Raw genomic sequence first — 27,279 nt, 5'->3', positions numbered from 1 at the left:
ATGCATCCCAACAGTCTTCCTGGGAGAGTAACAAGCCTGGAAAACAATTTCCCCTTTACCAACTCACTGGCCTGACACTGTGAGACTCACATCCTGTGGAGGTGAGTAAGGTATCCATGGGGTCAGGGAAAGAATATTAGGTAGATGCAAAAGTCTTGAACTCTGACCCTGTCATTTAAAAACTGGGTTATGTTATTGGTGTTCAGATGTTTTCAGTCAGATCCGACTCTTCATGACCCCATGTGGGGTTTTCTTGGCAAAGATCCTGGAACAGTTTACCATTTCCTTCTTCTCCAGTTCATTTCTACAGATGAGGAAACTAAGGCAAACAGGGTCAAGTGACTGACTCAGGGTCACACAGTGGGTAAGTATCTGAAGCCAGATTTGAACTCAGGAAGATGAGACTTCCTGACTCCAGGAACTACCCCTAAAAAGCTGGATAGGCCTGGGCAAATCACTTTAACCTTTCTTCCATTTTTAATCGGGAAGTAGGCAGAAAGGGAGGTCACAAGAGTATGGGATTAGCAGCAGTCAGGAGACCTGGGTCTAGGGCCGTGCTCGGGCCAACTCATAGCTTTCAAGAATCAATTGTTAAATTTTCAGTGTGAGCCTTTACACCTCATAAAGAGGCAAATGCTACAAATTAAAGCTCGATTTATTGTTTTGTTGATTGTCTAGAATTTTAAAAGTGATGAGGAAAATGCAGGATAAAAAAATGTGTGACCTGTACATTATTTTTTCTTCAGAGAGCCAATTGTTAAACATTTACCAGCACACTCCTGCCTGGGACCAATTCCCCACGCTACCAAAACACTTTAAAATTGCAAATTGTTGCTCTAGTTGTATTATCTACTTGGGAGAAGGGGAAGGAACAAGCATTTATTAAACACCTACTGTATGCCAGACACGATGCTGAAGGATTGACAAGTAGCATCTCACTTGATTACCTCACAGGGTTGTCATGAAGACTGTAGGAAAAGTGTTACTATCATAACATTTCCTCAACTGAACAAAACCAACACATATTTTACCATATGACTTTGATGGTTTCAATGAGATCCATGCACGTGATTCTATCACAGATAAGACATTTGGAATTGGAAGGGATATTAGTCATCATCAAGTTCACCAAATCAATCAGTCGCATTTTACAAATGAGGAAATTGAGGTCCATAGGGGTTAAGTGACTTGCCCAAGGTCACATAGCTAAGTGTCTGAGGCAGAATTTGAACCCAGGTCTTCTGAATTTTGAATCTAGCACTCTATCCACTATTACTACACCATATTGCTTCTCATGCTGCATGTAGCTGTGTTTAATAATAAAATCTTCATTGTATTTTAGGGTTTAGGGCATCTAGGTGGCACAGTGAATATAGTGCTAGTCCTAGAGTCAGTAAGACGTCACATAACCCTGTTTGCCTCAGTTTCCTCATCTGTAAAATGAGCTGGGGAAGGAAATGGCAAACCACTCCAGGATCTTTGCCAAGAAAACCCCCAAGGGGTCACAAAGAGTCAGACATGACTGAAACTGAACAACAAGTTTTAGGGTTTACAAAACACTTTCCTTCTAAGGAAGAGAATCAGTGAGCCTGGCACAGAAAGCAAGTTGAGTTTGGGAAACCAGGAGACTCTGATAATGTTGGGGTTTTTTAAGCCAGGCCACAAGATAGAAAGGAAACTCTTTGGATTTGGATTCTGAGAATCTGTGTTCAAAATCTGACCTTAGGCAAGTCACTTCTGAGCCTCAGTTTCCTCTTCTGCAAAATGAGGATGCTGGACTAAATGGTCTGTGAGATTCCTTCCTGCTCTCAGTTCTATGAGTCAGTGAAGCCCCCACTGGAGTGTCCCTCCTGCAGCTCCAAATTACATATCTCTCTCATCCCCATCTGCCTCTTCTTGCGATCTTGTGGAAGTCTTAGCATTCCAAGAGCCCAATTAGCCATCAGTTCAATGGCCTATACTAAGCTGTATTCTCTGTATTTGTGGGGAGGAGGGAAAGGAGAGTGAGTGAGGAATGAAGAGGTGGACAGAGCTGGAGAAATGGTGGCCTGCTGCCCTTGGAAACTTTGTCTGGCATTCTGGGAATCTGCCCAGCTGGCTTTGTAGAGGTCATCCAGTCCACATGCTCCCCCTGAGCAGCTCATCTTTTGTTTCCTCTTTCTGAGAGCAGTTATCTCTCTGTTCCTGCTGAAGTCTAGATCCTTTTTGCCAGGGAGCTGATCTGTCACCCTGTACCACCCATTTGAACCCAACGACGTTAGCTAACTTCTTCTCTCCCAAAGACATTCACCTACAACTCATTCCTGGCTCCCACAAGCCTGATCTTTGTTACACTTTTGGAGGAAAATCCAATTTTACTAACATCTGAAAAATCAAACACTCGTTCATTTCTTTTCTCCTCAGCCCCAACAGAGTTCCTAGATAGGTTGCTGGCCAGTACAGTAGATCTAATGTCACCAGTGGTCTAATCATCTTTCAAAGACTCTTCTTTCTCTTAAATTTCAAAGATCATTTTCTAAATGCACCAGCAGGGACTAAATGGAACTTCTCAAAGAAGCCTCTGCAGGAGTCATGAGCCTGAGCATTCCCTACTTTTAGCTGCAGCCTCTACCATTCAGGAAATCATTTGTAGAGGAGTCTGCAAACACTGATGAGAAGGACCCCTCTCTGGCTTAGTACCCTTGGCCCATCAACAAGTTAATGAAGGCAGTTTCCCAATGTTCACTAAATGAGACAAGGCAAAAACCGTTCTCCAGAAAGAAGCAGTAACATGTGAACTCAAAGGAGATGCCACCTACCTGGTTACAGGTGTTAATATCTACCCCATTCCGCAGGTGATCCAAAGCTTTGTCCAAGTTCCCCGATCTTGCTGCCCTCAGAAAACTGGTAGCAGCATCGGCCTACAAAGAGAAAAAATGACCAACCATGAGTCATTCTTCCATCCCACTGCCAACACTATCAGATTACAGCCCATAGGCCCTGCAAAAAGTAATGGGAAGCAAGATAAACCTTGAGGCCAGTAGCAGAAAAGCAAGAAAGTCAAATAATGATACTCCATGTCTATTTGAGAACCAAATAAAGGAGCACTGCTCTGTGCCTCTGACAGAGAGACAGATGACATTGAATGTCAGACCGAGGGGGCTGAACATGAAACTGACAAGTTGAGACTAGACACTGAAGTCTTCCTTCTGTCTGGGGTGCAATTCATCTTCTTAGAGATTCTACAGGAGTCATCACTCAGCCCGGAGAGGCTTTCACCCACAGCTCCCTTAGAATGGATTTCACAAAAGTCCTCCTCCAGTGATGAATCATGGTTTGGGGGTGGGTTTGGGTTCTCAAAGGCTGAGTCAATGAAACCCAGTACTACCCCCATTGGAAAATTTTGGAACAGTGGCCCAGGGATGTACTATTTCTTTGGATATAGGACCAGCCTAGTTGAAGTTTAAAAAGCCTCACCATCAAGTTAGCTACTGACAGATGAATATTTTGTCCAGAGTAACTATTAAGGTCATCTGCTTAGTTTCTAGAGGGGTCATGATCAGCATCTATGTAGATAGCACCCACATTAATGAAATTACATTCTCAAAGTATTATATATGTACATATGAACATATGTATATCTATTTATCTATCATTCATCCATCATCTATCTATCTATCTATCTATCTATCATCTATCTATCCATCCATCCATCCATCCATCCATCCATCCATCCATCCATCCATCCGTCTATCTGTCTGTCTGTCTGTCTGTCTGTCTGTCTGTCTGTCTGTCTGTCTATCTATCTATCTATCTATCTATCTATCTATCTATCTATCTATCTATCTATCTATCTCTTTCATAAAGTATGGGGCAGATAGGTAGCTTAGTGGATCTAGTACTGGACCTGGAATCAGGAATACTCCTATTTGTGAGTTCAAACCCTACCTCAGACACTTATTAGTTGTATGACCTCAGGCAAATCACTGAACACTGTTTGCTTCATTTCCTCATCTGTTAAATGAACTGGAGAAAGAAATGGCAAACCATTCAAGTTTCTTTGCCAAGAAAACCCCAAATAGGGTCATGAAGAGTTGGACACAATTGAAAAATGACCAAACAACAAAAATCATAAAGTATAAGTCTACTAAATGTTATTCTTGTTTGCAAAAGAAACTTTATTAAAAATGAAACAAAGTGAAACAAAGCAAATTACTTAACTATTTATATGATGTGGCCAGATCATCTTGAAAGTACTCCTCTTAGTATGAATTCATTGTTTTCAACTCTTTTGATGGTCACAATTTAATATTACTCCAATTACTTAAACGGTCTTTCAAATTCCTTTGGCTGCTAATGTTACCATCTTGTTCAAAGTACTATAAATATTTTCAAAAGGAAATGACAGTAGAGATTCCTATAATAGTAATATAACTCATATATGGGAATGTGTGTGTGTGCATATACAACAATGAACTGAAGGTATAATCATCTGACTCTAAAACAAACCACTAATTGTGATTTTTCCTCTTTGAATCTCTGAGTTGTTATGATATATGCCCACTAGATTCTCAAAGGAGACCAAACCTTTCCCTCTACTACCGCAGTAAAGGAAGGGGATAAAATTTATCTCTTTTCTGAACTATTCAACTTAACTCAAGCAGTAGTTATTAAACACCTACTATGAGTAAGAGTAATAACGTACCTAACAAATACAAAGGCATTAGTAGCTAGAGGAGCAGATCAGGAAATATCTCATGGAAATGGAAGCACTTGATCTGAGGTCTTAAAAGAAATCGGGAATTCCAAGAAGTGAGAGTAAGGAGGGAAAACATTCCAACCACAGGGGGGATGGCCAGTGCAAAGGTATGAGGACTGGAGATGCAGATTTGTGTACAAGGAACAGCACACAGAGCAGTCTGATTAGACCATATAATGCATGGATTAGAGTAATGTCTAAGAAGGTTAGAGGGCAGGATGGAGCCAGGTTGTATTTAGATTTAAATGCCACATAGAAGACTTTATATAAAGTATCCCAAAAGTCTTAATGCAGCCTCAAGTTTTATTAACTTCAGAATCATAAATGTTTCAAACTTCTAAAAAGCAACATCCTAAAAGTTAAATTATTAAATTTTTAAAAAAAATATCGGTTTCTTATTAGAATTCCATATAACTACTGTTTTGTGCTATATATCATTCTAACAGATTTTCAGACTTTGTAAAAACTTCAGTCAGTTGCTTCTCAGTGAGTGAACCCATCCAAAGAACATCCAAGAAATAAGGTTTTGATACATACAAGATTGTTTTGAAATGACCCCACAGGAAATAGACTAATTGATAATTGAGATCAACTAAGTGATCAAGGTGGCCAATAAAGGAGACTGATCTCCTCTTTGATCTACCATTCTGAGAAAGTATCATCCAGAAACTGTCAAACACATAATGTGTAATAACAGAGTGCTCCACATTGTTAAAATTAAAATATTAAATTACTAAAAAAAATTCATGAAACCAAATAAGCATAAAAGAATTTTAAATAGACTTTCAAATTATGATGCTTTTTGGATAAGTTTGTAGCATTTATACTTTTGAAGTTACTAAAGTTTTAACTTGCACCAAGAATTTTGGGACACCCTTGTTCCTAGAAGTAAGAGGGAGCCATTGGACTTTATTGACTGAGGAGAGAGGATGACTATGTTCACATGTACCCTTTGGAGGCTGTGAGGAAAATGTATTGGAGTGTAGCAGGGTAATCAAATAGGAAACTATTGTAATAGGCTAGGCCAGAAGTGATGAAGTCCTGAAATAAAACAGTGGCCAAGGGAACAGAAAGGGGGCATTTGTGAGAAATATTGTGGAGGTACAAACGAGAAGATCTGACAACTGATCAGACATATAGGGTGAGGATGCAGAGGTGAGGCCGACATTGAGACCATTAACTTAGCTATATGGAAGGATGATGTTGCCCATGACACTAACAGTAAAATCTGGAAGAGCATTACATTTGCTCCACCCTAATTCATTCCTTTTAACTTAAAAGAAATTGTATGGTCAAATAGACTGTTGGCTTGGGAGGAAATGAAACTAGCAATAAAAGGGCATTAATAACCTGGAGCAAATCTAGAGAACAACCAGGTGGATGAAGGGATTGGATACTGTTAAGGGGGCACAGTTGGAAGAGGCTGGGAATGTTTAATACAAAGAAGAGATGACTTAGGGGTGGGGGTGGGGTGGGAGCATGTAACACTACTGTTGTCTTGAGAGATACAAGATAAAGAGGAAAGACAGACGAGGATCTGAATCCCCCCTCTGCTCCTCTCATCAAAGTGAAAGTTTCATTTCCTGACTGGCTCATCAGCCTAATTCCTCTTTGTCCATATAGACCACTTACCACAGAGAACACTTATTTATCTCGGATACAAAGAACCAACCGGAGGCAGCAAGAACCAAAAAAATAAATGAACACCCCCAGGTTTTGTGGCTTCTTTTTCTCACATTAAGCAAGAGCAATAAATCAAGTGGCGGGCCATACAAGACTACGTTTTTTACCACATTCTTTCAAAGGATCAGAATCTAGCGGCTTCCTTCCTCTCCCTGGTTGTCCTACGCTTCCTTCCCCACTCTCATCATTTCTTCCCTGTTTAGACAATTTGTCTGTCAGCCAACAAACAGTTATTTGGCCTTTATCATCCTAAGCATTCAGTGCTGGGGCTACAAAGGAAGGGGAAAAAAAGAGTCCTTACTCTTAAGAAGCTTATATTCTAATGAGTGAAAATGCATGTAAACAACTAGGTACAAATAAGATACATTCAGACTATAAGGAAAGTAATCTCAGTGGGGAAGGTGCTGAGGAACCAGGGGACTGAGACAGACCTCTTGCAACCGATGAAATGTGAGCTTAGTCTTGAAGGAAGTCAGGGAAGCAAAGGCACCAAATTGAGGTGCCTTTCCAAGATGGGGGGTGGCCAATGAAAAGGTACAGAGTCAGGAGATACAGTATCATGTGGGAGGAACCTCAAGGCCAGTTTCATAGATCACAGAATGTGTAAAGGGGGAATAAGGTGTAAAAAGACTGAGAAAGTAAGAGTAGACCAAGTTACAGAGGGCTTTAAATGCCCCCAAAAATATTTATATATTTGATCCTGGAAGTAATAAGGAGCCATTGAAGTTCATTATAGAGGGGATGGGGTGGGGATGACACGGTTAATTGGGCCTATGCTTTAGAAAAATCACCTTGGTGGCTAACTAGAAAATGGATTTCAGGAGTCCAGTTTGAAGGCTATTGGAATAGTTCAGTCATGAGAAGTTGAACCAGGATTGCAGTCATGTGAGCAGAGAGAAGGGGACATATAAGAGAGATGTTATGAAAGAAAAAAATGACAAGATTGGGCAATAGATTGGACATGTAGGGTGAAGAGAGTGACAGATTGAGGATGACATGGAGATCGCAGGCCTCAGTGACTGGGAGTATATGCCATTTTCTTTGGCTAAAGGGTTGTCATCTTTGAAGGGGGAGTAAACATGTTCTGCTTGGTCCCCAAGGACAAAACTGAGAGAATCAAGTGGAGAAATTTCAGAAAAAAATATTTGACCCTACAGTTGTCTAGCAATGGAACAGACCATCTTGTAAAGTAGTGAATTCTCTCCATCTCTAGAAATATCCAAGTAGAACCCAGACCAACAATTCCAGCATTGGAAAGAAAGCTGGACAACATGAATTCTAAGGTTTCTCGCAGCACTGCCTTTGCTACTCAACCTGTCACCTTGGACAGATCGTGGATCTGTTCTGAGCCTTTGTTTTCTCTTCTATAAAAAAGGCGAACTGGTTCCAGTTGCCACTTAGTTGCCCTCTATCAGCTCAGCATCTGAAATTAAATTCCACAGTCATAGAAGGTCAGAGATGAAAGAGAATTTAGAAATCATTTGGTCTGACTCTCCTCATTTTGCAGATGAAGAAACTGGGTCCCAGAGAGGTTAAGTGAGTTTGCACATGGCCACAATGGTGGCAAATGGCCAAGAAATCGACCCACCTAGACACGTTCACTTCCTCATTCCAGGCTCTTTCTCCACCTCTGCCCCAATGGAGCACTACTGACAATGTCTCTATACCTATGATCTCCTCCTCTGTCTGGTGAGTTCGTTGCTGAAATCTCCATTAGAGGAAATCTAAACCCAACCATGCTTACTTCCAACCAGGCTCAGCCTTTGAACCTCACCCCACACCCCCAGACTACCCCACTATTTTATCCCTCAAATTGCCACCAGACAGATTTTGTTAAAACACTGAATCTTTCATGTCACCTTCCTTGCTGTAGATCCTACAGTGATTTCCCATTGCCTATAGACCACGCCCAAACTATTCAGATAGCAGCCATTCCAAGTTTTGCATCAACTGACCCCCATCTTCCTCTTATGTCCTGCTCCTCAACGTGAGTTTTCCATTTCTTCCAGACTGATCTATTTACTAATCCCTGCCCCCAAACCCTGACTCATTCCTGCCTTCATGCTTCTGTTTCATATAGATATCTTTCCCTGGCCTCTTTGTCAATTCAAATCTTATATGACCTTTAAGACCTTACATGACCATCAAAGTCCCATCTCCCCAAAACCTTCCCCTTCTCCAAAGTACAGTGATTTTTTCCTTGTCTAAGATCTTGGAGCATGAGATGAGTCACACAAGCCAGCCCTTGTTGCTATACTGCCTCATTTCATATCAGTGACATCTTCCCATTAAAAAAAAAGATCTATACAGCACCTGGCATATTACAACATTCATTTTAATCTGACATATTTTGACAATTAGCCAATCCAGTCTCATTGGCATGAATACTCCCTTTACTCGTGAAGATCATCACTCATTCATGCCTGCTCATGCTTTATGATTACAGAGGATCTGCTCACACTTCCTCAGTGCTTGGCAGAATACCGAGCACATAGTAGGTACTTAACAAATACTTCTTGATAAATTGATTTCTCATGCTATTTTTATCTCCTCCCATATGTCATTGGGGATTTATCTTTTATGAAGATATATATGTATTTCCTCTTCTGACAGGACCTAAGCCCTCTGAGGACCAGGACTACAGCTTTTTTCATTTGTATCCTTAGCACCTGGCATGGTGCTTGGCACATAACAGATATAATATTTGTCAGTTGATTGATAGATCTACCTGACAGCTTTCCTCTGAGTCTTGTAGTATATTCTCGGACACTGTCCATCCCTCACTCTTGCTTAACCAACCAAGCTATCTCTTCTTTTATTTCTATGGGTCTTGCAAACTAAATTTAACTGGCCTAAATATAGTGGGATTAGGGAGACAAGGATGGTATAATTTCTCAACTTTTCTGTCAAGTGCCCTCAGAGATGACTGAAATTAATCTCGGATTCCTCTCAAATACACACATACACACACACACACACACACACACACAGCCACATAACCAACTATTTCTATTCTCCATTGGCAATCCTCTGTATTCTAAACTAGAGGGAGGGAGTAATTCATCTGAGTTAAAAGAGTCTAGGCTAACTACAGTCCTGAGAGGAAGTAAGAGCAAGGAAAGGAAAAGGAAGTGAATTAAATTCCAAATGGAGTACAGGATGTAAGGGGAATGAGTTGTAGGTTACTGAGACACCCAGACTATTATTAAACTTTGCTCTTCCTGTGTGAGGAGATGCTAATATGGCAATAGATCAAAAACCCAGGGGACACTCACCATGGGCGAGGGGAGAGGCAGGAAGAATCCCTTTAAATGTCAGCATGCTTTTTAACATAGGTGAGAAGACAGTCAAAAGTGGGGATTGTGACATAACAGGGGGTGGGTGAAGTTTTGTTTTCAAGAAGACATGAACCCCAGAGGGATAGAATTCTAGCATTACCCCTCTCCCTCCCTCCCTCCCTCCCCCCCTTTTTCTCTCTGTCTCTCTCTCTCCCTCCCCCCTCTCTTTTTCTGTCTCCCTCTCTCCTGTCTCTCTCTGTCTCTCACTTTCTTCTCTCCTCTGTCTGTTGATCTCTGTATCTATCTCTTCCCTGTCTGTTTCTTTCTCTGTCTCTAACACTGTCTCTCTCTTCTCTTTGTCTCTATGACTCTCTTCTTTAACTCTATCTCTGACTTCATCTCTTCTGTCTCTGTCTCTCTATCTCTCTCTGTATCCTCAAATGCTCCAGTTACCTTAGACTTCACACGAGAGCTCTTGTATACAATCTTTACACAGCACAACACTGATTTAAAATAAAAGACAAAAAAGTGAACTCAGAATAAACGATCAGAAAACTGCCCTTCAGGCTCAAACAGCAAGCTACCCAGAAGAGCCTCTTTCCTAAGGGTTTTCATTTCAGTTGAAACCCTGCTAGTTTTGGAAAACCACTGCTAGCTCTTCTAACAAGAAACCGTAGACTGCATCCCTACGTCCCTGCGGATACAATCCCCATTTAGCTTTGTAGATTCTCTAAACTGAGATATTTTGTGTATCCTACACCCCCACCCCCACCCCTCTATGATGATAAGCATCAGTCACATGGCTGGTTTCAGTAGGGAACTGATTCTAGCCTCTATAAAAAAGCCCATAAACAACAGGGCAGCGCCTGTGTGTCTTCTGCTCCCATTCCCTCAGTTCCTAAGCAAAAGACAATCTTCTGCTACAGTGAGTTGTTTAATAGTGATGATAATAAAAACATTTTTCAAATTTTTTCTGGGAAGTCTTATTGCCAAATAAAGCTTTATACAGTATCACAGGAGATTGTAATTGTACCCCTCCCACTGAAAACATGAAACAGGAAAATCAAAAGGAACATTGAAAAATTAAAACTGGGAATGCGTGGCTAGAGAATCAGGATTCCTAGGTTCTTTTTAATCTCCAGCATAGCTGTGGTACCTTGGAAAAATCATGCCATCAGGAATGACAGAGTGCTGGACTTGGTATCAGGAGACTTACTTCTGGAGATACTTACTAGCTGAGTGAACCTGGACAAATCACTTCCACTCTCTGAGCCTTAGTGCCTCATCTATAGAATGAGAGGGTTGTACTCCACTGCCTCAAAAGCCTTTCTGGATCCAAATCTATAAGCTTCAGTACTTGCTCCTTCTGCAGTCATTACCTATTACAGAAGCTCATTGCTGTAAGACCTTAAGCCTTCTGCCTCAGTCATTCTAAAGTCCCAGTATACAAAGTAAGACATTTATTTACCTAACTAGGGTTGGGTGTTGGTTTGTTAAAAAATATATATATGACACTTATAATTTTGTTGGTTTAGGAAACTCCCAATAAGGAGACTCCCTATACTATTTTATATTGGCAGCTCACACTAGGACTTACAGTCTTAGGGACTTAATTAGGAGCTTTGGAAGGTTAGGTGACCCACCTTGGGACACACTGCCAGTATGCTTTCAAGGTAAAACCTGAACCCATGTCTTACTTATTACAAAGTCAGCTTCTGATATATATCCACTGCCTCTCACTAGGACAAATATTTATAAAATACTGTTGGGGAGGGGGGATGTAAGTCGTTTTGGGCCTGAATAATAACTCTGCAGGACATTGTAGTATCCTGGGGAAGGTGAGTCAGAGAGAGCCCCTGTGAAGATTTTTCCTCATTGAGACCCATTCAGTGAGAACATTCTCATACTGTGGGGGAGGAAATCAGTTGGCATCCACAGGGGCAGTTTCTGACGAAGGCAGTATACTGTCAATGAACTTCCGAAAACAAACCACAAGCTTCTACTTCTCTACGAGAGCTACTTTGGACCGAAGAGGGGCTGGGGGCGGGGCGGGGGGAGTTGTTCTGTTTTGGTGAAGGAAAAAAAAGCAACGTAATGCCTACCTTAGTTTTACCTGCCAGGTTTGTGAGATTGAGGTGAAGGATGGCAGCCAATGACAGGAGAGAAATCTGGCCGGGGCAACAGGGATTTCGGTTTGTTTGCTACGCGAGGAACCTGATGGGGCAGAACTGTTCATTCCAAATTGCTTCCTCAGAAGGACACATCTTGCCCCTTCCCCTTAGGGGGAGGAGGGAAGCGCAGCCTAGAAGCTACAGGTTTTTTAAGCCGGATCTTTGAGCATTCACAGCAAGCTAAATTAGGGGACCATTTTCAGCTGCAGCTTCCTAAGTCCGGAGGAATTTTCCTCTGGATTCTGCTAGAAGCCTCCCTGTGTGTCTCAGTATGAGGCAGCAGAAGGACACAGCTGCATTTCGGCTATGCCGGAAAGGGATATCAATCTCTGCACCAAAGCCCTTCCATGGAAAGCCCCTTCTCCTCACCCCCCCCGCCCCAACCACCCCCCTCCACTCTCCTCCCCTACCCCCTCCAGCAGTCCGCTTCCCGGTCCATTTAGTTACAGCAGCCCTCACACAGATTAAAATCATAACAACACATGGGCTCCAATAGCAAAGCGGCTCGCATGCAGCTGGCCGGCTTCCCAGAGCCCAGGGAAAAGGCGAGGCAGACCCAAGTCCCTTCGTAATTACAAACAGAAAAGCGACAAGAAGCTTTCTTTCATTAGAGCCCAATGACAAGCAGGTTGTATACTCACAGCAGGGTCTGGATCGGACCTGCCCTGTCTCGCTGCCATAGTCCAGCACTTGAGCTGAAATCCGAGCCCTGTCTCCCCCACCCCGCCCCCCCAACCTTAGTTATCTATTCCCCCAGCTTTGCCAGAGCCCTGTAAGTTACATCTCGAGAGCCAGTAAGTTACATGGCATTCTAGCTAAAAATACAGGCTTCTTCCTCCCGGCTCCAGCGCACCACAGAGACCCTGCGCTGGCCAGCTACTAATGGAATTTCTTCATTTTCTCTCCATTATTATGTCAGACGGGATAGTTAATACGGAACCGTCTCCGGAGGGAAGCAGATTGCTGCCAAGAGAAGGGGGTGGGTCAGAGCTGCAGGTGCTGTCCTGAAAATGGGAGAGAGGAAAAGTCCGGGAGATGCATAAAGAGATCGTATACGTCCAATGGAGAAGATGAGCCCTGAGCTGCATGGCTTTCCTAGCCTACCTCCTCCTCCCCACCCTAAATGACAGAGTGAAGGGGCCCTGAAGTCGGCAGAGATGCCTAGGGTGAGCTCAGCAAACTCTATTTATGCCCCATGACCAATTTGCATGTTTCAAGTGCTTATATCCTGTTCTAAGATCCCAGTTAATCAGCCTATTCCAGCCTGCTCCAGAGCTAAACCACGGAATGAAATGGCCAGGAAAATGTTATTGCAGTCCATCTGTCAGTCCCGCAGTCAGTCTTTCCCCTTTGCTCCTTCCCTGCAAATCTCTCCCTCTCTATCCCCTTCCTCTTTCTTCCCCTTCTCTCTGCTTTGAGTTTCTACAGCACAGTATTGTAGGATTGTCAATGAATGCATTTGGTGCAGTAATAACTATTATTTTTTTCTTTGTGAGAGTCATTCCTTCCTCAAGAGGCTGCTGAAACTTCCTGAAAAGGTCACAGAGGTCAAATACACTAAATTCATTCATTGACCCAAGGGTACTGGGCAAAATACTTTGGATGACACCAGGGTTATACAAGGGCAGGGCTCAAGATCTAAAGGATGAGACTTTATCAGCAAAAGCCATGGCATGAAGGTAGGCCACAGCCAACACATCTGTAGTTTTATTGCTGTTGAGATCCTTTTTCCTGATGGCCTGCAGCTCCTCGGTCTCTCTGTATGATCACTGTAAGCTTTTTTCTTTCTTTTCACTGCCCCAGCCTGCAGGTGTGATGTAGCTAGCTGAAGTTCACCCTCCCCAGAGATGGCTCCATAGACTCATGAGTGAATAGAACGTCAGAGCTGAAAGGGACCTTAGAGGCTTTCTAATTTAATCCCTTCATTTTACAAATGAAGAAACAGAGGACCATAGAGTCCCTGGGATTTACCTAAGCTCACACAGCTAGTTAGTGTCAGAGTTTGGTCTCAAACAAGTCTCTTGACTCTTGGTCTCTATATGTTAATGATAAAAATGCTTCCAGAGTTTAGGATATGCCTTGAAGATGACCACAGTGAAGTCTTTAAAGTGAGTGGGGAAATGATCTCAAACAAAGGGAGGGGGGCAGTAATAAAACTTCTAGCTTGTATATATGCAATATTTTACAGTTTTATGAGGCATTTTCCACACAACCAAATGAGGTGGATGGGGCAGGTATCACCCCCATTTTGCAGATGAGGAGACTAAGGCTCGCAGAGGTGAGCACATGATTTGGGAAGTGGATAGGGCCTTAGTCCTAGAGCTCTTGCCCTTTTTTGTGTCATGGGTCCCTTTGACAGAATAATGTCTTCAAAGGAAAAAAATAAAATAAAATACATAGGGTTACAAAGGAAACCAAGCTTTTTTAAACTAAGATCACAGACCCCCAGGTTAAGAACCCCTATTGTAGGTGAGAAAACTAAAGGGCAAAGGGCAAAGTGATGGCCAAGGTCACAAAGCAGTAATTAGCAGAGTTAGGGTGTTTCTTGATGACTTGTTCAGTGTTCTTTCCTCTGCAGCATGCTGCCTTTCAAGGATAATGTGATATGCTGGAGCACAGAGCTTCAAATGAAGTCAGGTCACCTCTCAGGCGAAGACTGTGATGAGGTCTGATAAATCTCAGGCACTTGGAAATCCTTTTCCTTACCTCTTCTAAACCCGTGCTGTATCCTTGGAGAAAGTGTCTTTGGGTGGGACTCCACAAAGCAGATCAGACAGATTCTCATGATATCCAACTTCTAAGTGTGGCAGGTCATTGCTTTTTCCCCAGGAAAAAAAGGAAGTGATGGTAATTTCCTTAAAGGACTCAGCACCAATGTCTAATTGGTAGGCCATCCTGATGCTGTTGGAATTGTTCCCTATTTCTGGAAGGGAAGTATTTCTCTATCCAGGTAACTTGCTTCATGGGGGTCATCTCTAGTCATCCTTATCTGTATCAGAATTACTGACCCAGATGGCTCCGGAGGAGGAAGTGAGGCTGGTGACCTTGCACAGCCCTTCCTCACTTAAATCCAATTCACTTGCAAGTCATGGGATCATCTTCCTGATGTCATGGTCCTCTTTGAGAATGAAGGACAAATAATAACTTCTTTTATACTTTATATAAGTGTATAATATACTTATTTTATATTTCTTCTAGCATTTACACAAAGTAAATTTGCATTGTCTACTCTTCATCATAGTCAGAACAAGATTTAACACCCCCATTTTACAGATAGAGAAACTGAAGCCTGAGGTAGCTAAATGCCTTGCCCAAAGTATCACACAGGTTTCAAGAGCTAGATGTGAACCAGGGGATCTGTGACTCCAAGTTTAGAACTCTGCACTGTATCATGCTAGCTATGTATCCTTGAAAGACATCGCGCTAAACTGGAAAGAACTGAAATTAGAACTCAACCAATTTTTAAATAAATTAAAAAAAAGTACTCAGCTGAGTCAAGATTTCTTGACTCTAAGTCGAGTGTTTTGTTTTGTTTTTTCTATTCTGCAGTCCTACTTCCATTGATAAATTAGAATGACTAACGCAAACCAAATCCTAGCCCAACTATATATCCCAGGGAATTGAAACTGGGCTCAAAATCTCCACATCCCACAGTAACAAGGAATCCCAAAGATGAGTTCTCAATCACTAAGTTACTATTATAGACTCTAACTGGGTTTTCTTTGATGTTTAACGAGAACAAAATGACGCAGTTATGATATGGATCGTGCACAGGGAAAAAACCCAAGCAAGTCACAGTGGATTTGAAGCTGAACCTGAATCTACAATGTAAGGGCAGCTAGATTGTGAATAAGCAGCTAGATGCAGTGGATAGAACCCTGCACCTGGAATCAGAAAACTAGTGTGGTTTAGTCATTTTTTTCAGTCACATCTGACCCTTTGAAACCCTTCTTAAAGTTTTTTTTGGCAAAGATGCTGGAACAGTTTGCCATTTCCTTCTCCAGCTCGTTTCACAGATGAGAAAACTGAGTCAAACAGGGTCACACAGCTAGTGAGCGAGAAGACTCAGGTCCTCTTCACTTCAGGCTCAGTACAGCATTCCAGTCAGGAAGACCTGAGTTCACATCCTACCTCAGACACTTACTGTGCTATGTAACCCTGGGAAAATCACTTGACCTCTTTCCGGCTCAGTTTCCTCAACTATAAAATGGGGCCAACAACAGTACCTACCTCCTAGGGTTGCTGGGGGGATCAAATGAGATAATATTTGTAAAGCACTTAGCATAGTGTTTGGCACATAGTAGGCACTTAATAAATGCTTGTTAATTGTAATTGATTATGTGATCCTGGGCAAGATGTTTCTCCTCTGTGAGACTCATTTTTCTCATCTATAAAATGGAGATAATAACTCTTACACACCAGATACCTCACAGAGTTGTAAAGAAAGGCTGTTCTTGTCCTTCCAATCCAAAGATACATGAACTATCAGTGTTGGCCATTTGGTTTCTACTTTTCTCATAGCTCTTCCACATTTCATGCCTAGGCCTTATCTTCCCTATTCAGTCCTAAGTGCTGGGACAATATTGAAAGTTTTTAGAGCCTGCTCTGGCTCCTGAATTGACAGTGCTGAGCAAACAGGAGGTGATCAGTTGATTGACACATGAAGGGCAAAGTCCCTTCAGGAAGGGATCTCCTAAGTAATCTAACTGGATCCGGACTTGAATAAGAGTCTCTTCCTCAGCATTTCTACCCAACCTTAACTTGAAGGCCTACAATGAAGGAGAGCCAGGGGTATGCTCAAGAGCTGGTTGTTAAATACCTAACCTTCACACTTCAAAAACTGGCAAATGCTGTAAATTAAAGCTTGAGTTATTGTTTTTTGATTGTCTAAGTCTTCACTTAATAAAGTGAAGGAGAAAATGCTTATAATGGAGATTAAACTTAAAGTGTATCAAATGCACTTTCCTCCCCTTTGCAAGAACCAGTTGATACATATTTATCCGCATACCAATAGGAGATACCACTACTTTACGAGGCACTTGAGACTTGTTCTGAAGTTTTTATTTGTTTTTTGTTTGTTTTCCTATATCAAGCTTAAATTTACCTCTCTGGAACTTCTATCTTCCTACTTCAGTTCTCCTTCCTCATCTCTCTGCCTATTAACTTTCCTGGCTCTCATCAAAAGTCATCATAAATCCCAACTTCTGCAGGTGTTTCCAAGTCCCCTCATCTGCTGGTGCCTTCCCTCTGAAACTATGTTCCACTTAGTCTCCGTATATGTTATGTAGATATATGTTCCCTGGTATTTATCTATTGTCTTCTTCATTAGAATATAAGTTCTTTGAAAACAGTAACTGTTTTTGCCTTCCTTTGTGACCTCAGCATTTAAAACAGTGTCTGGTATCTAATAAGTGCCAAATAAATGCTTGTTGACTGGCTGACTGACCTGTCTTCTACATGAGAACTCTTCCAATACTCTCAGACAACGATTACATCTTGCCTGAGACTTCTCTTCTGCAGCATAAATAACCCCAGTTCTTTTAGCTGATATTTGCCCCTAGTTCGGGGGATTATGGGATCTCCTTTCTTTGCTTCACCTCTCTCCTTGCTGGGGCCATGCCTAAGTGCAGAGGAGATGATGAGGTCTTGGTCCTGACCGCTTATCATGCCTTGTCACATTCACGTATCTGTAACGTGCTTGCATCAGGCCCCTTCTTGGAGAGAAGATGGTGTCTGCTTGTTCTCCGTATGCAGCAAGGATGGGACATGAAGATAATGGGGTTAAATTGCAATAGAGAGACTCTGGATGAGACAGAAGGAAAAATAATTGAGTTGCGAGAACCCCTGGAATATTTATTGGAGAATTTTAGGAATGAGAGACAGAGACAGAGAGAAAGGAGAGACAGAAAGAGGGAGAAAGAGAGACAGAGACACAGAAACAGACACAGATGGAGAGACAGAGAAAAAAGGGAGAAAGAGAGAGACAAAGGGAAACAAGGAGATAGATCCAGAGAGGCAGAGGTAGAAAGAGATGGAGAAAGAAGGAGAAAGGAGAGAAAGACAGACAGAGAGACAAAGAAAAAGAAGGAGAAAGAGAGACAGGGAGAAAGAGAGACAGAGAGAAAGACAGACAGAGATTGTTAAGGAATGTTAAGGCACCCCGTAAACTTTTCTTTGTGAGTTGCCACATTTTCCAGAAAGAAAGAGGAAGAGAGACAGAGAGGACAGAGACAGATAGACATACAGAGAGCAAGAGAGAGAGAGGAAGAGAGAGGAGGAGAGACACTCAAACAGAGAGAGAGAGAGAGAGAGAGAGAGAGAAAGTGAGGTCTTTTAGGCCTCTGATTTCAGAAGAAGGAAACATTAGTAATGGTTTTCCAGCTGATTCTCCCTCACCACACTCTTAGACCACAAAGGTATTCCCTTCTTTTTGTGGCCTAGTTAAAAGAGCACAGAATTTGGAGTCCGATGACCTGAGTCCAAGTGTCAGCTCCAGCACTTACTAGCTGCATGGCTGGGGGGGGGGGGGGGGGGATTGTTGAATTTCTCAGATTTCATTTCCTCGTCTGTACAGTGGGGTTCATAATGCCTGTACTACCTAAATCCCAGGGCTGTGGGAAGAAAGCGCTCTGCAACCCATAAGGGGCTATATAAATATGAACTATTATTACTGTCACCTATTTTTAAATGCTCTTTTCTAACTCCCCCAAAGCTGCTCTAATCATCTTCATGCACGTCTGAGCAGACCCTCCCTCGAAAGCTTCTGACAGACTGGGGCTGAGGGAGGCAAAGGGCTATCAGACTCCCTGGAGGTCAGACAGCGTGTACATGCTGTGTGTAAGCAGGCTGTTTTTCAGAGATTTGCTAAATATTTAGAACCATACTCAGAACCTTGGAGTTGGCAGGCACCTTGCAATGTGATCCCAACCTGGCATTTCATCAGGGTAGGGAATTTCCAATGAGGAAACTCCCTCTTATAACATCTCTCCCTATTTGTAATATGGATCTAGTTGTTCAGTTGTTTTTTGGTGGTGTTTGACTCTTTGTGACCTCATTTGAGTTTTCTAGGCAGAGATGCTGGAGTGGTTTGCCATTTCCTTCCCCAGCTCATTTTACAGATGAGGAAACTGAGGCAAACAGGGTTTCATGACTTGCCCAGGGTCACACAGCTAATAAGTGTTTGAGACCAGTTTTGAACTCAGGAAGAGGAGTCTTCCTGACTCCAGGCCTTGTACCCTAACCACTACACTAGTTACCTGTCCCCCAAACTATAACTATCTATCTATCTATCTATCTATCTATCTATCTATCTATCTATCTATCTATCTATCTATCTATCTATCTATCTACCTATCTATCTCTCTCTCTCTCTCTTTCTCTGTCTGTCTGTCTGTCTGTCTATCTATCTATCTATCTATCTATCTATCTATCTATCTATCTCTCGATCTTCATTCAGATCTTCAACTGTCCTGCAGTTGTCAACTTCCTAGAACCATCGAGAGGTTACATGGCTTCTCTAGCATGACAAAATCAGTATATTTATAGGACCATCAATTGGGCCCTCTCATTTTACACATGAGGAAACTGAGGCCCAGGAGAGTTAGATGACTTGCCTACGGTTACATGGGTAGTAAGCATGGGGTGGGGGTGCTGGTGGTTGAGATCTGAACCTATGTCTTCCCTATTCTGAGACTGTTTCTCTCTCTGTTTCTCTCACCATCCTGCCTTCCCTAACTTGAAAACTTGAATTATAGATCATTGAATGTCAGAATTAGAATTTAGATGAGCAGAACTAGAATATATCTTAGAGTATAGACTGTCAGAACCAGAATGGATCTCAGAACATAGATTATAGAATGTCAGAGTGTAGATATAGAATATGGGAGGTTGGAGCTAAAAGGGAACTGACCCCTAGGAATAATATTCAATTTTAACAAACATTTATTAAATTCATATTACTATGTACAGAGTGTATAAGTGCTGGGGGAGATAATCTTTAGATACTCCTGGGGTCCTCATGGAGCTCATAATTCAGATGTGGGATCTGTCTCTGTCTCTGTCTCTCTCTCTCTGTGTTTCTCTCTCTTACTCTCTTTCTCTCTCTTACTCTCATCTCTCTTTCTCTCTGTCTGTCTATGTCTGTCTCTCTGTCTCTCTCTGTCTTTGTCTGTGTGTGTGTGTCTCTCTCACTGACACACATATAAGCACTCTAACCATAATACAGTATGATTAAAAAAAGATAGGTCCATAAGTGCCATGGGACGTAGGATCTAGTCCAATCCACTCATTTTATAGATAAGGAAACTGGGAGATTCTAGCAAAAGTCTGTGAAGGTTTTTTTTTCTTGAGTAAGGACAACAAAGCACTGGGGGCCTATGCCGTGTGGTTTGTCCTTCTAGATAAATTAGGTTTTGTCAGATTTTTTTCTCCCTATGGGAGGAAAAAGATACACTTTGTGATACTTCAGACTCTGGGCTCATTTCTATTTTTGTGACGTATTTCTGCACGAGCGTGCGCACATAGCACACACACACACACACACACACACACACACGATCAGGAACTAAGGAAAATACAAAAGAAGTACCCTGAGATGAAGCTTAGGGTGCTTGAGTGGACATTATTTGTTTTTTTCTGAAATGTCAAGAGCTGTCTGTCCCTACCTCTTTGTCCCTGACCACCTGCTAGCCCAGAGTGACATGACAAACATTGCTCTTAACCTGGCTAAAGGACCCCCATAGCAAAGGCTATGGTTCCAAGGCCATGCCCCAGAAACAGTGGGTAAGATTTATAGCATGTTGATGTTGGAAGGGGCATTAGAGACCATCTAGTTCAATCTTCTTATTTTACAGATGAGGAAACTGAGGCCCAGAGATGAAATAAATAATAGCTGGCATTTGTACCACTTTTTACAGTTTGCAAAATGCTTTAAAAATATACTCTCATTTTATTGTCACAACTCTGGGAGGTAGATGCTACTATGATCCCCATTTTACAGATGAGGAAACTGAGGCAAGCAGAGGTGAAGTGACTTGCCCAGGTCACACAGCTAATAAGTGTCTGAGACTGGATTTGAGCTCAGGTCTTCCTGACTCCAGATCCAGGACTCTATCCACTATCCACTCTATCACCTAGCTGCCTCAGTTGGAAGTGATTTGCTAAAACTTGAACTTGAGTTCCTTCATCTCTTGTCCATTCTCCTTTCCATTACATCTCATTGCTTCTCATCCTGTAACACTTGTTTAGTCCATTCTCATGGAATACTAGGCAGGAGCTTCATTATTGTTAGCTAATCTTCCATGTACATGTCTTGTCTCACCATCTCCCTTCTGGACCCAGCTTGAGTCTTCTCCTCTTCCAGGAAGCCTTCCTTGATTAACCCAGCCCTCAATGATGTCTCCCTCTTCTGAGCTCCTGTAGTATTTTACTGTCTTGGGGTCAGAGATGGCCCTTAAAATGTAGACTCTCAGATATGGAAGTAACCCTGGCAGCCTCAACAGGAATATCTTCCGCAACAGTGCTTCTCAGACTTTTGGGTCCCTGGACCCATGTCTACCCTTAAAAATTAATGAAGACCCTAAAAACCTTTGGCTTCTTTGGGTTATGTCTATTGATATTTGCCACATTAGAAATTAAAACATCATAGCGTTATTATGAATATTGTTTTGACTCCACTTTAAAAACTGCTTGTTCTATGACATCCCTTGCCAAGTGACCATCAAGTCTCCACCTGACAAGCTCTGATGAGATGAGGGGGTGCTCACCTCTCAAAGTCGCTTGTTCCATGTGTATAGAGCTCTAAATGCTAGAAGGTTTGTCCATCACAACGTAGCAGAAAGAGCACTATAAGGCCTACGTTGGGATCCTAGCTTTGCAGCTCCTCTATGGGTCAAACTAAAGCAATCGGTCTGGTGCTCAATGGGGCACTATCTGGAACTTTGAGGATACCGCCACCCTTCTAGTCCCCCAGTTCACAACCTCAGTGTCATCCTCAGCCCATCCCTCTCTGTCTCTGTCTCTCTTTCTTTGTCCCTGTGTCTGTTTCCTCTCTCTCTTTCTCTCTGTTTCACTCTCTCTCTCTCTGATACTCTCTCCTCTCTCTGTCTCTTTCTCTAGCTCTCTTCTCTCCCTCTCTATCTATATATCCAATCAGTTGCCAAATCTTGCGATTGTTTTCCCTACCATATGCCTTGCATACATCCTTCCTCTCCATCCATATGTAGCCTCCACTCTAGCATAGGCCCTCACAGACTCTCATTGGGACTTTGAATTGGCCTCCAAGCTACCAGTCTCTCCCACTCCAATCCATCATCCATAGAGCCACCAAAATAATTTCCTAAAGAGTCAGATTGACCATGTTACCCTTCTCAAATAAACTCCCTACTACCTCTAGGATACAGTCCTTTGTTTAGTTGTGTAACCTTAGGCAAGTCACTTCCCTTGATTCAATTTCGTCATCTGAAAAAAATGAGGATAATGATATTTATGATTACCCCGGCATTGTAAACATGGAATGAGATAATATTTGTAAAGAGCTTTGTAAACCTTAAAGTACTGTGTAAATGCTAGCTATCATTAGTATTATTGTTATTTTATTATCTGTATTACTTCACTTTCATCTGAAATAATAATTATAACAGAATTTTATATAGCACTTACATGCTCTCTTGTGAGCTTCAGGACAGCCCTATGAGGTAGGTACTATGAATTTTATTCTCCTAGATGAGGACACAGAAGAGCAGTATGATTAGCAGCTTTCCCACAGTTCCATAGAAACAGGGCTCAAGCCAAGTCTTCCTGACTCCAGGCCTATCACTTAATCAGTCTCCTTTATCACAGTGCCTAGGAAGCTGGATAAGATGACAGGATCAAAGATTCTGAGCTGGTGAGGACCTCTGAGGACATCTATTCTAACCTTCTTACTTTACAGATTAGGAAACTGAGGCTTGGTAAGATTAAGTGGATTGCCCAAGGTAATTAATTCCAGGGTTGCTATTTGAATCAAGGTCCTCTTCAGCCAGCGTTCTTGTCACTGTTTCCCCGCTGTCTTGTCTCAAAGGTTCCTTCCATCTAGAAACGCTCTGAAGTAAGACCACCCCTCCCCTCCCCAAATCTCTGATGTAGGAACTAAATCACGTGGGACAGTAGTACACCATTCTCAATTTCAGCTTTCTCCGCAGTGAGCCAGGCTAGAGACAGACTTCTGGAAAACAATTCTCCAGCCAATTTTGGAGAAAATGCCAAGCTGTGTGTATGGCTAGATTCCATAGTATTGAGATCTCTGCTTCTGCCTGCTCACCAGCAGTTTCCTCTCCAAGAGTGTTATAACCTTAGCCCACTGACAGGTGCAGTGCATGTCTGCTCTTGACTATCTCCTATCTCTCCTGCCCCTCATCCACAGGCAGGGGAGTCACCCTAGCTCTCAGAAACCCTGTAGCTTGTCGATAAAGGTAGTTTAAAGTAGCTCCACCCATTACCAAGAAAGCCAGGCTAATTTATCAGTTACCTGGGGCCTGGTAGACCTCTCTGGGGATTTTGTGAACCATAAATAAAGATAGTGATGGGAAAGAAACAGGTTTTCTTTGCTTATGCATCCCTGCCCTCCCCATCCCCACCCTCAACTCCATCACATACTCCCAGCCTCATTATTCAATTCAATTAACTGAGTATTAACTTAACAAAACATAGGATCAAACACAGCTCTGGTCCCCCAAGACTTTACAATCCTTTTGTAACACACTTGGAAGTGAGAAATGAAAAATAAAAGAAAAAAGTGAATTTTTCTTAGTTCTCCTATCCACAGAGAAGAGCCAGAATTCGCAGTCAGGGTAATTAGCAGCAGCAAGAGATCCCAGGCCCTGGAGTTTATTTAAGGAGGTGATCTGAGTCGAATATCAGTTCCTCCCATGGCCTGGCACTCATCTCCAATGTGTTCCTTTTAAGAGGGTTGGCAGCCCCATGTTCTATTTTTAATACCAACGAGAGAAGTGCTTCATGGATCCTATGAGAGGGCCAGTGTTGCTGAACTGGAGATCTCTGGGTAATAAACCACAAGAGAGACTCTAGGATTCTTGCTTCAATGTCATCTAGCCACAGGGGTTTCCCTTGTTAGTCCCAGGTATGGACATATACTATTCTTCCAAGGGAAACTCTAATTAAATATTGACCTATTGGTCTGCATTCTTTTCATTTGGCATTGACTCAGTGGAATTTCTGTAACTCCTAATGAGTCCTGGGATTGGAAAAGGATTTCTGCTGCTGGGGCAGATTTGAAGTTCTTTTCATTAATTATTCTCCCCCTTCTTTCCAGTGTGAAAAAAAGGATCCTTGGCCCTTTAGTATGCAATTCTCTCCTCTACTAGATTTTAAGTTCCTTGTGGGCAAGGACCAGATCTCATTCAATTAGATTCAATAAACTTTTGGGGGTGGGGGTGGGAGGGTGAGTGGGGATGTTATATTTTATCAAAAATGTGTCTTGGATCTCCTTTTTCTTTTCTTTTCCTTTTTGACATTTAGAGAAGAAAAAATTCATTGATATAAATGTATGGGATACTTTTATGTGTGAAATACTTTTTTTTAAATACTGATCTTATAAAATTGCCTTGTGTCCATTTTGCATATGTTTTATACCTATATCTATTTACATGTTGTCTCCCCTTGCCAAATTATATATTCCTCCAGGGCAGAGACTTTTTTCTTTGCTTTCCTAGTGCCTACCAGAGTGACTGTCACAGAGGGTCTTAATATATGTGTTGATTGATTGAGTGATTGGTTATTGGGTACATATTTATTTTATTTTATTGAAAAGAACAGTGAAATAAAGGCATTAGGAGTACCCTTAGGTGAACTGATTGATGTCATCACTTTCATTAATATGTTTTTTAAAAACTATTGTACATCGTTTCACCTTCAGGTGAAGAGTCCCTGACCAATCAGTTGTAATTTACACTTTGATCTGAAATTATCCAGTCCTCGCTCCTATGGATGGATGCAACTCTCCCAAAATTCCCAACTGAAGTGGGAGCACATTCAGCTGCTGTGCCATTGCATCCTGCTCAGTACTATCCCTTCTCACTGCCCCCTTTCTCTCCCTGAGCCCTCAGGTTAGCCTACAGTAATTCCTTGTCAGGAAAAAGTAGATTTTAAAAATGACTTTTCTTCAAATAAGATTAGTGAGTTTAGAACTTTAATGACTAAAAACCCCTAGAGCTTTGTGTGGAGTCAACATAAAGATGGAAAAGTACACAATCCCATCCCTTGAGGGGTTCACAGTCTACTAGGAGGGTGGGATGAGTACACAGATTCAGTAGTTCAAAGATCTGTGCTTGCACTGGTGAGGGGCATCCAGGTGGCACAGTGGATAGAGAACTGGGCTTGGAGTCAGGAAGACCTCAGTTCAAATTTGGCCACAGACACTAGCTGTGGTATCCTGGGCAAGTCACTTAACCTCTTTCTGCCTCAGTATCCTCAACTGTAAAATGGGGATCATAATAGCCCCTGCCTCCCAGGGTTGCTGTGAGGATCAAATGAGATCATATTTGTAAAGTGCTTAGCATATTTTCTGGTGCATAGTAGATAATGATAAATGTTTGCTCTCTTTCCCTCCTACTTTCCCTCTACTAATACAGGCTGTCATCCCTCTATGTCTTAGTAGATCATATCTGAGAGAGGCTGCTGATTTAAAAAAATTTATTTTCCAGAACTGAGTTTACATTCCAGCTCTACTACATACTGCCTGTGTGATCTTAGGAAAAATATTTAACATATCTGGACCTCAGTTTCCTCATCTGTACCATGAAGGGGTTAGGTGAGGTGACCACTAGCATCCCTTTTCACTCTCAATTCATGATCCTATGCAACTTGGTGATGGACTTCTTATATTAAACTAAGCTAAAATACGCATTTTTTCACCAGGTCCATAATGAAAGCCTTCTCAGCTCAGTAGGCCCTAGCAGGCCTGCAATCCTCTGACAGAAGTCTTATAGAGTTTAGAGTTGCCTCTAGCCATGCCAAGATATTTGAGGAGGGCTTTAGTGGAAAGTTACTATGACACAAATTAGAAAATGATTAAGAGAGAAGGTGATTCATCTTTGCATACCCCTCAGGACTTAGCACATGTGTCTGCTCCCTCTTCTCACCCCCCTCACTTCAAGGTTTATGCTCTAAGATACTTAGAGTTCTCCATGGAAGCCCAGCTATGGTATTATAAAGATAAGAGAATGAAGATAGGGGGGTAAGCTCTCTTCCAAGTCCAAAACTGCCCTAGTGAAGGGAAAGACACATTAAGACATATTCTATTATACTATCTCCGAAAACTTATGTAATAATTATATTACCTATGAAGATATATCATATTTTTTCACTAAAGTTCATTTTGGAGCTCAAACAGGCAAAGTGGCAAAAAAGCTTTTCAGCACACTTTTGAGGAAAAGGGACAAGAATGGGAGGAAGAAGAGGTTCCCAGAATCCTAACTTCCTTCTACTGTACCCTTTCCCCTCAAAAGTAAAAAAAAAATTTAGACGTTCTCTTAAAGTTCCCACAGGAAAAATTAATCAGTCAAAAAGCATGGACTAAGAACTTACTCTTTTCTAGGTAGGCAGCTAGTGTTACAGGGCCAAGCCTGGGGTCAGGAAGACCAAATCTGGCCTCAGACATTTACTATCTCTGTGACCCTGGACAAGTCACTTAACCCTGTTTGCCTCAGTTTCCTCATCTGTAAAATAAGTTGGAGAAGAAAGGTTAAAACCCTCCAGTTTCTTTGCCAAGAAAATCTCGAATGGGGTTAGGATGAGTCAGACATAACTGAAACAACTGAACAGCAGTAACAGATGTTCCAGGCATGAGGTTAAGAGCTGGGGATACAAAGAAGGGCAAAAATCATGGTCCCTGCTTCCATTCTAATGAGTGAGTTCATATGTAAATCACTAGGTACAAACAAACCATAGACAGCTTGGTTGAAAGGCAATCTCAAGAGAAGTCACCAGAAGCCGCAAGGGCTGGAAAGGCCTTCTGCAGGGACTGTAAGTTGAGTCTTGAAGGAAACTAAGAGAGGTGAGGAGGGAGAGTAAGTCAGGCATGGGAGGGACAGCCTGTGTAAATATCTGGAGATGGGAAATGGATCCTTATTTATGAAGAACAGCTGGTAGGTCATTGTAGTGGATTATAGACTGTATAGAGGTGGGGTTAACATGTAAGAAGGTAGGTTGGATGGGGCCAGGTTATGAAGAGCTTTCAGTTCCAAACAGAAGACTTTCAATCTGACCCTGGAGGTAATAGGGAGTTACTGGAGTTTATTGAGTAGATGGATGACAAGATAGAAAGAATTTTAAGTGATCGTACCCAGGTTGTGTCTGCTTTGGGATCCAGAGTATGTTAGCTCAGCTCTTAACTTGCTAATTTTATCTGAAA

The 27,279-nt window shown here is 42.0% G+C and overlaps 1 protein-coding gene and 1 long non-coding RNA gene across 8 annotated transcripts in view; one reads left to right on the top strand and one right to left on the bottom strand.

Annotated features, from left to right (window-relative positions):
• Positions 1–27,279, bottom strand: part of ANK1 (ankyrin 1) — a 188,241-nt gene that overhangs the window by 132,352 nt on the left and 28,610 nt on the right. For 5 of the 6 annotated variants that reach the window (XM_072635085.1, XM_072635084.1, XM_072635088.1 and 2 more), the window contains exons 1-2: positions 12,512–12,576; positions 2,799–2,900 (exon numbers count right to left, since the gene is read on the bottom strand). In XM_072635085.1, the coding sequence (XP_072491186.1) occupies positions 2,799–2,900; positions 12,512–12,550 (141 nt within the window). In that variant the 5' untranslated portion in view covers positions 12,551–12,576. Of the gene's footprint in view, positions 1–2,798; positions 2,901–12,511; positions 12,577–27,279 lie in introns of those variants that run through there. The other variant, XM_072635086.1, reaches the window with a different exon arrangement.
• The window catches only part of LOC140520793 (uncharacterized), a 44,204-nt gene continuing 29,732 nt past the window's right edge, over positions 12,808–27,279 (top strand). For both annotated transcript variants that reach the window (XR_011972646.1, XR_011972645.1), the window contains exon 1: positions 12,808–13,036. This is a non-coding gene — a long non-coding RNA (uncharacterized lncRNA). The remainder of the gene's footprint in view (positions 13,037–27,279) is intronic.

This window comes from Notamacropus eugenii, chromosome 1 (assembly GCF_028372415.1).
Source record: "Notamacropus eugenii isolate mMacEug1 chromosome 1, mMacEug1.pri_v2, whole genome shotgun sequence".
Lineage (NCBI taxonomy): Eukaryota > Metazoa > Chordata > Mammalia > Diprotodontia > Macropodidae > Notamacropus > Notamacropus eugenii.
Note: the sequence above shows the minus strand (reverse complement) of the source record. Positions and strands in the feature narration are given on the sequence as shown.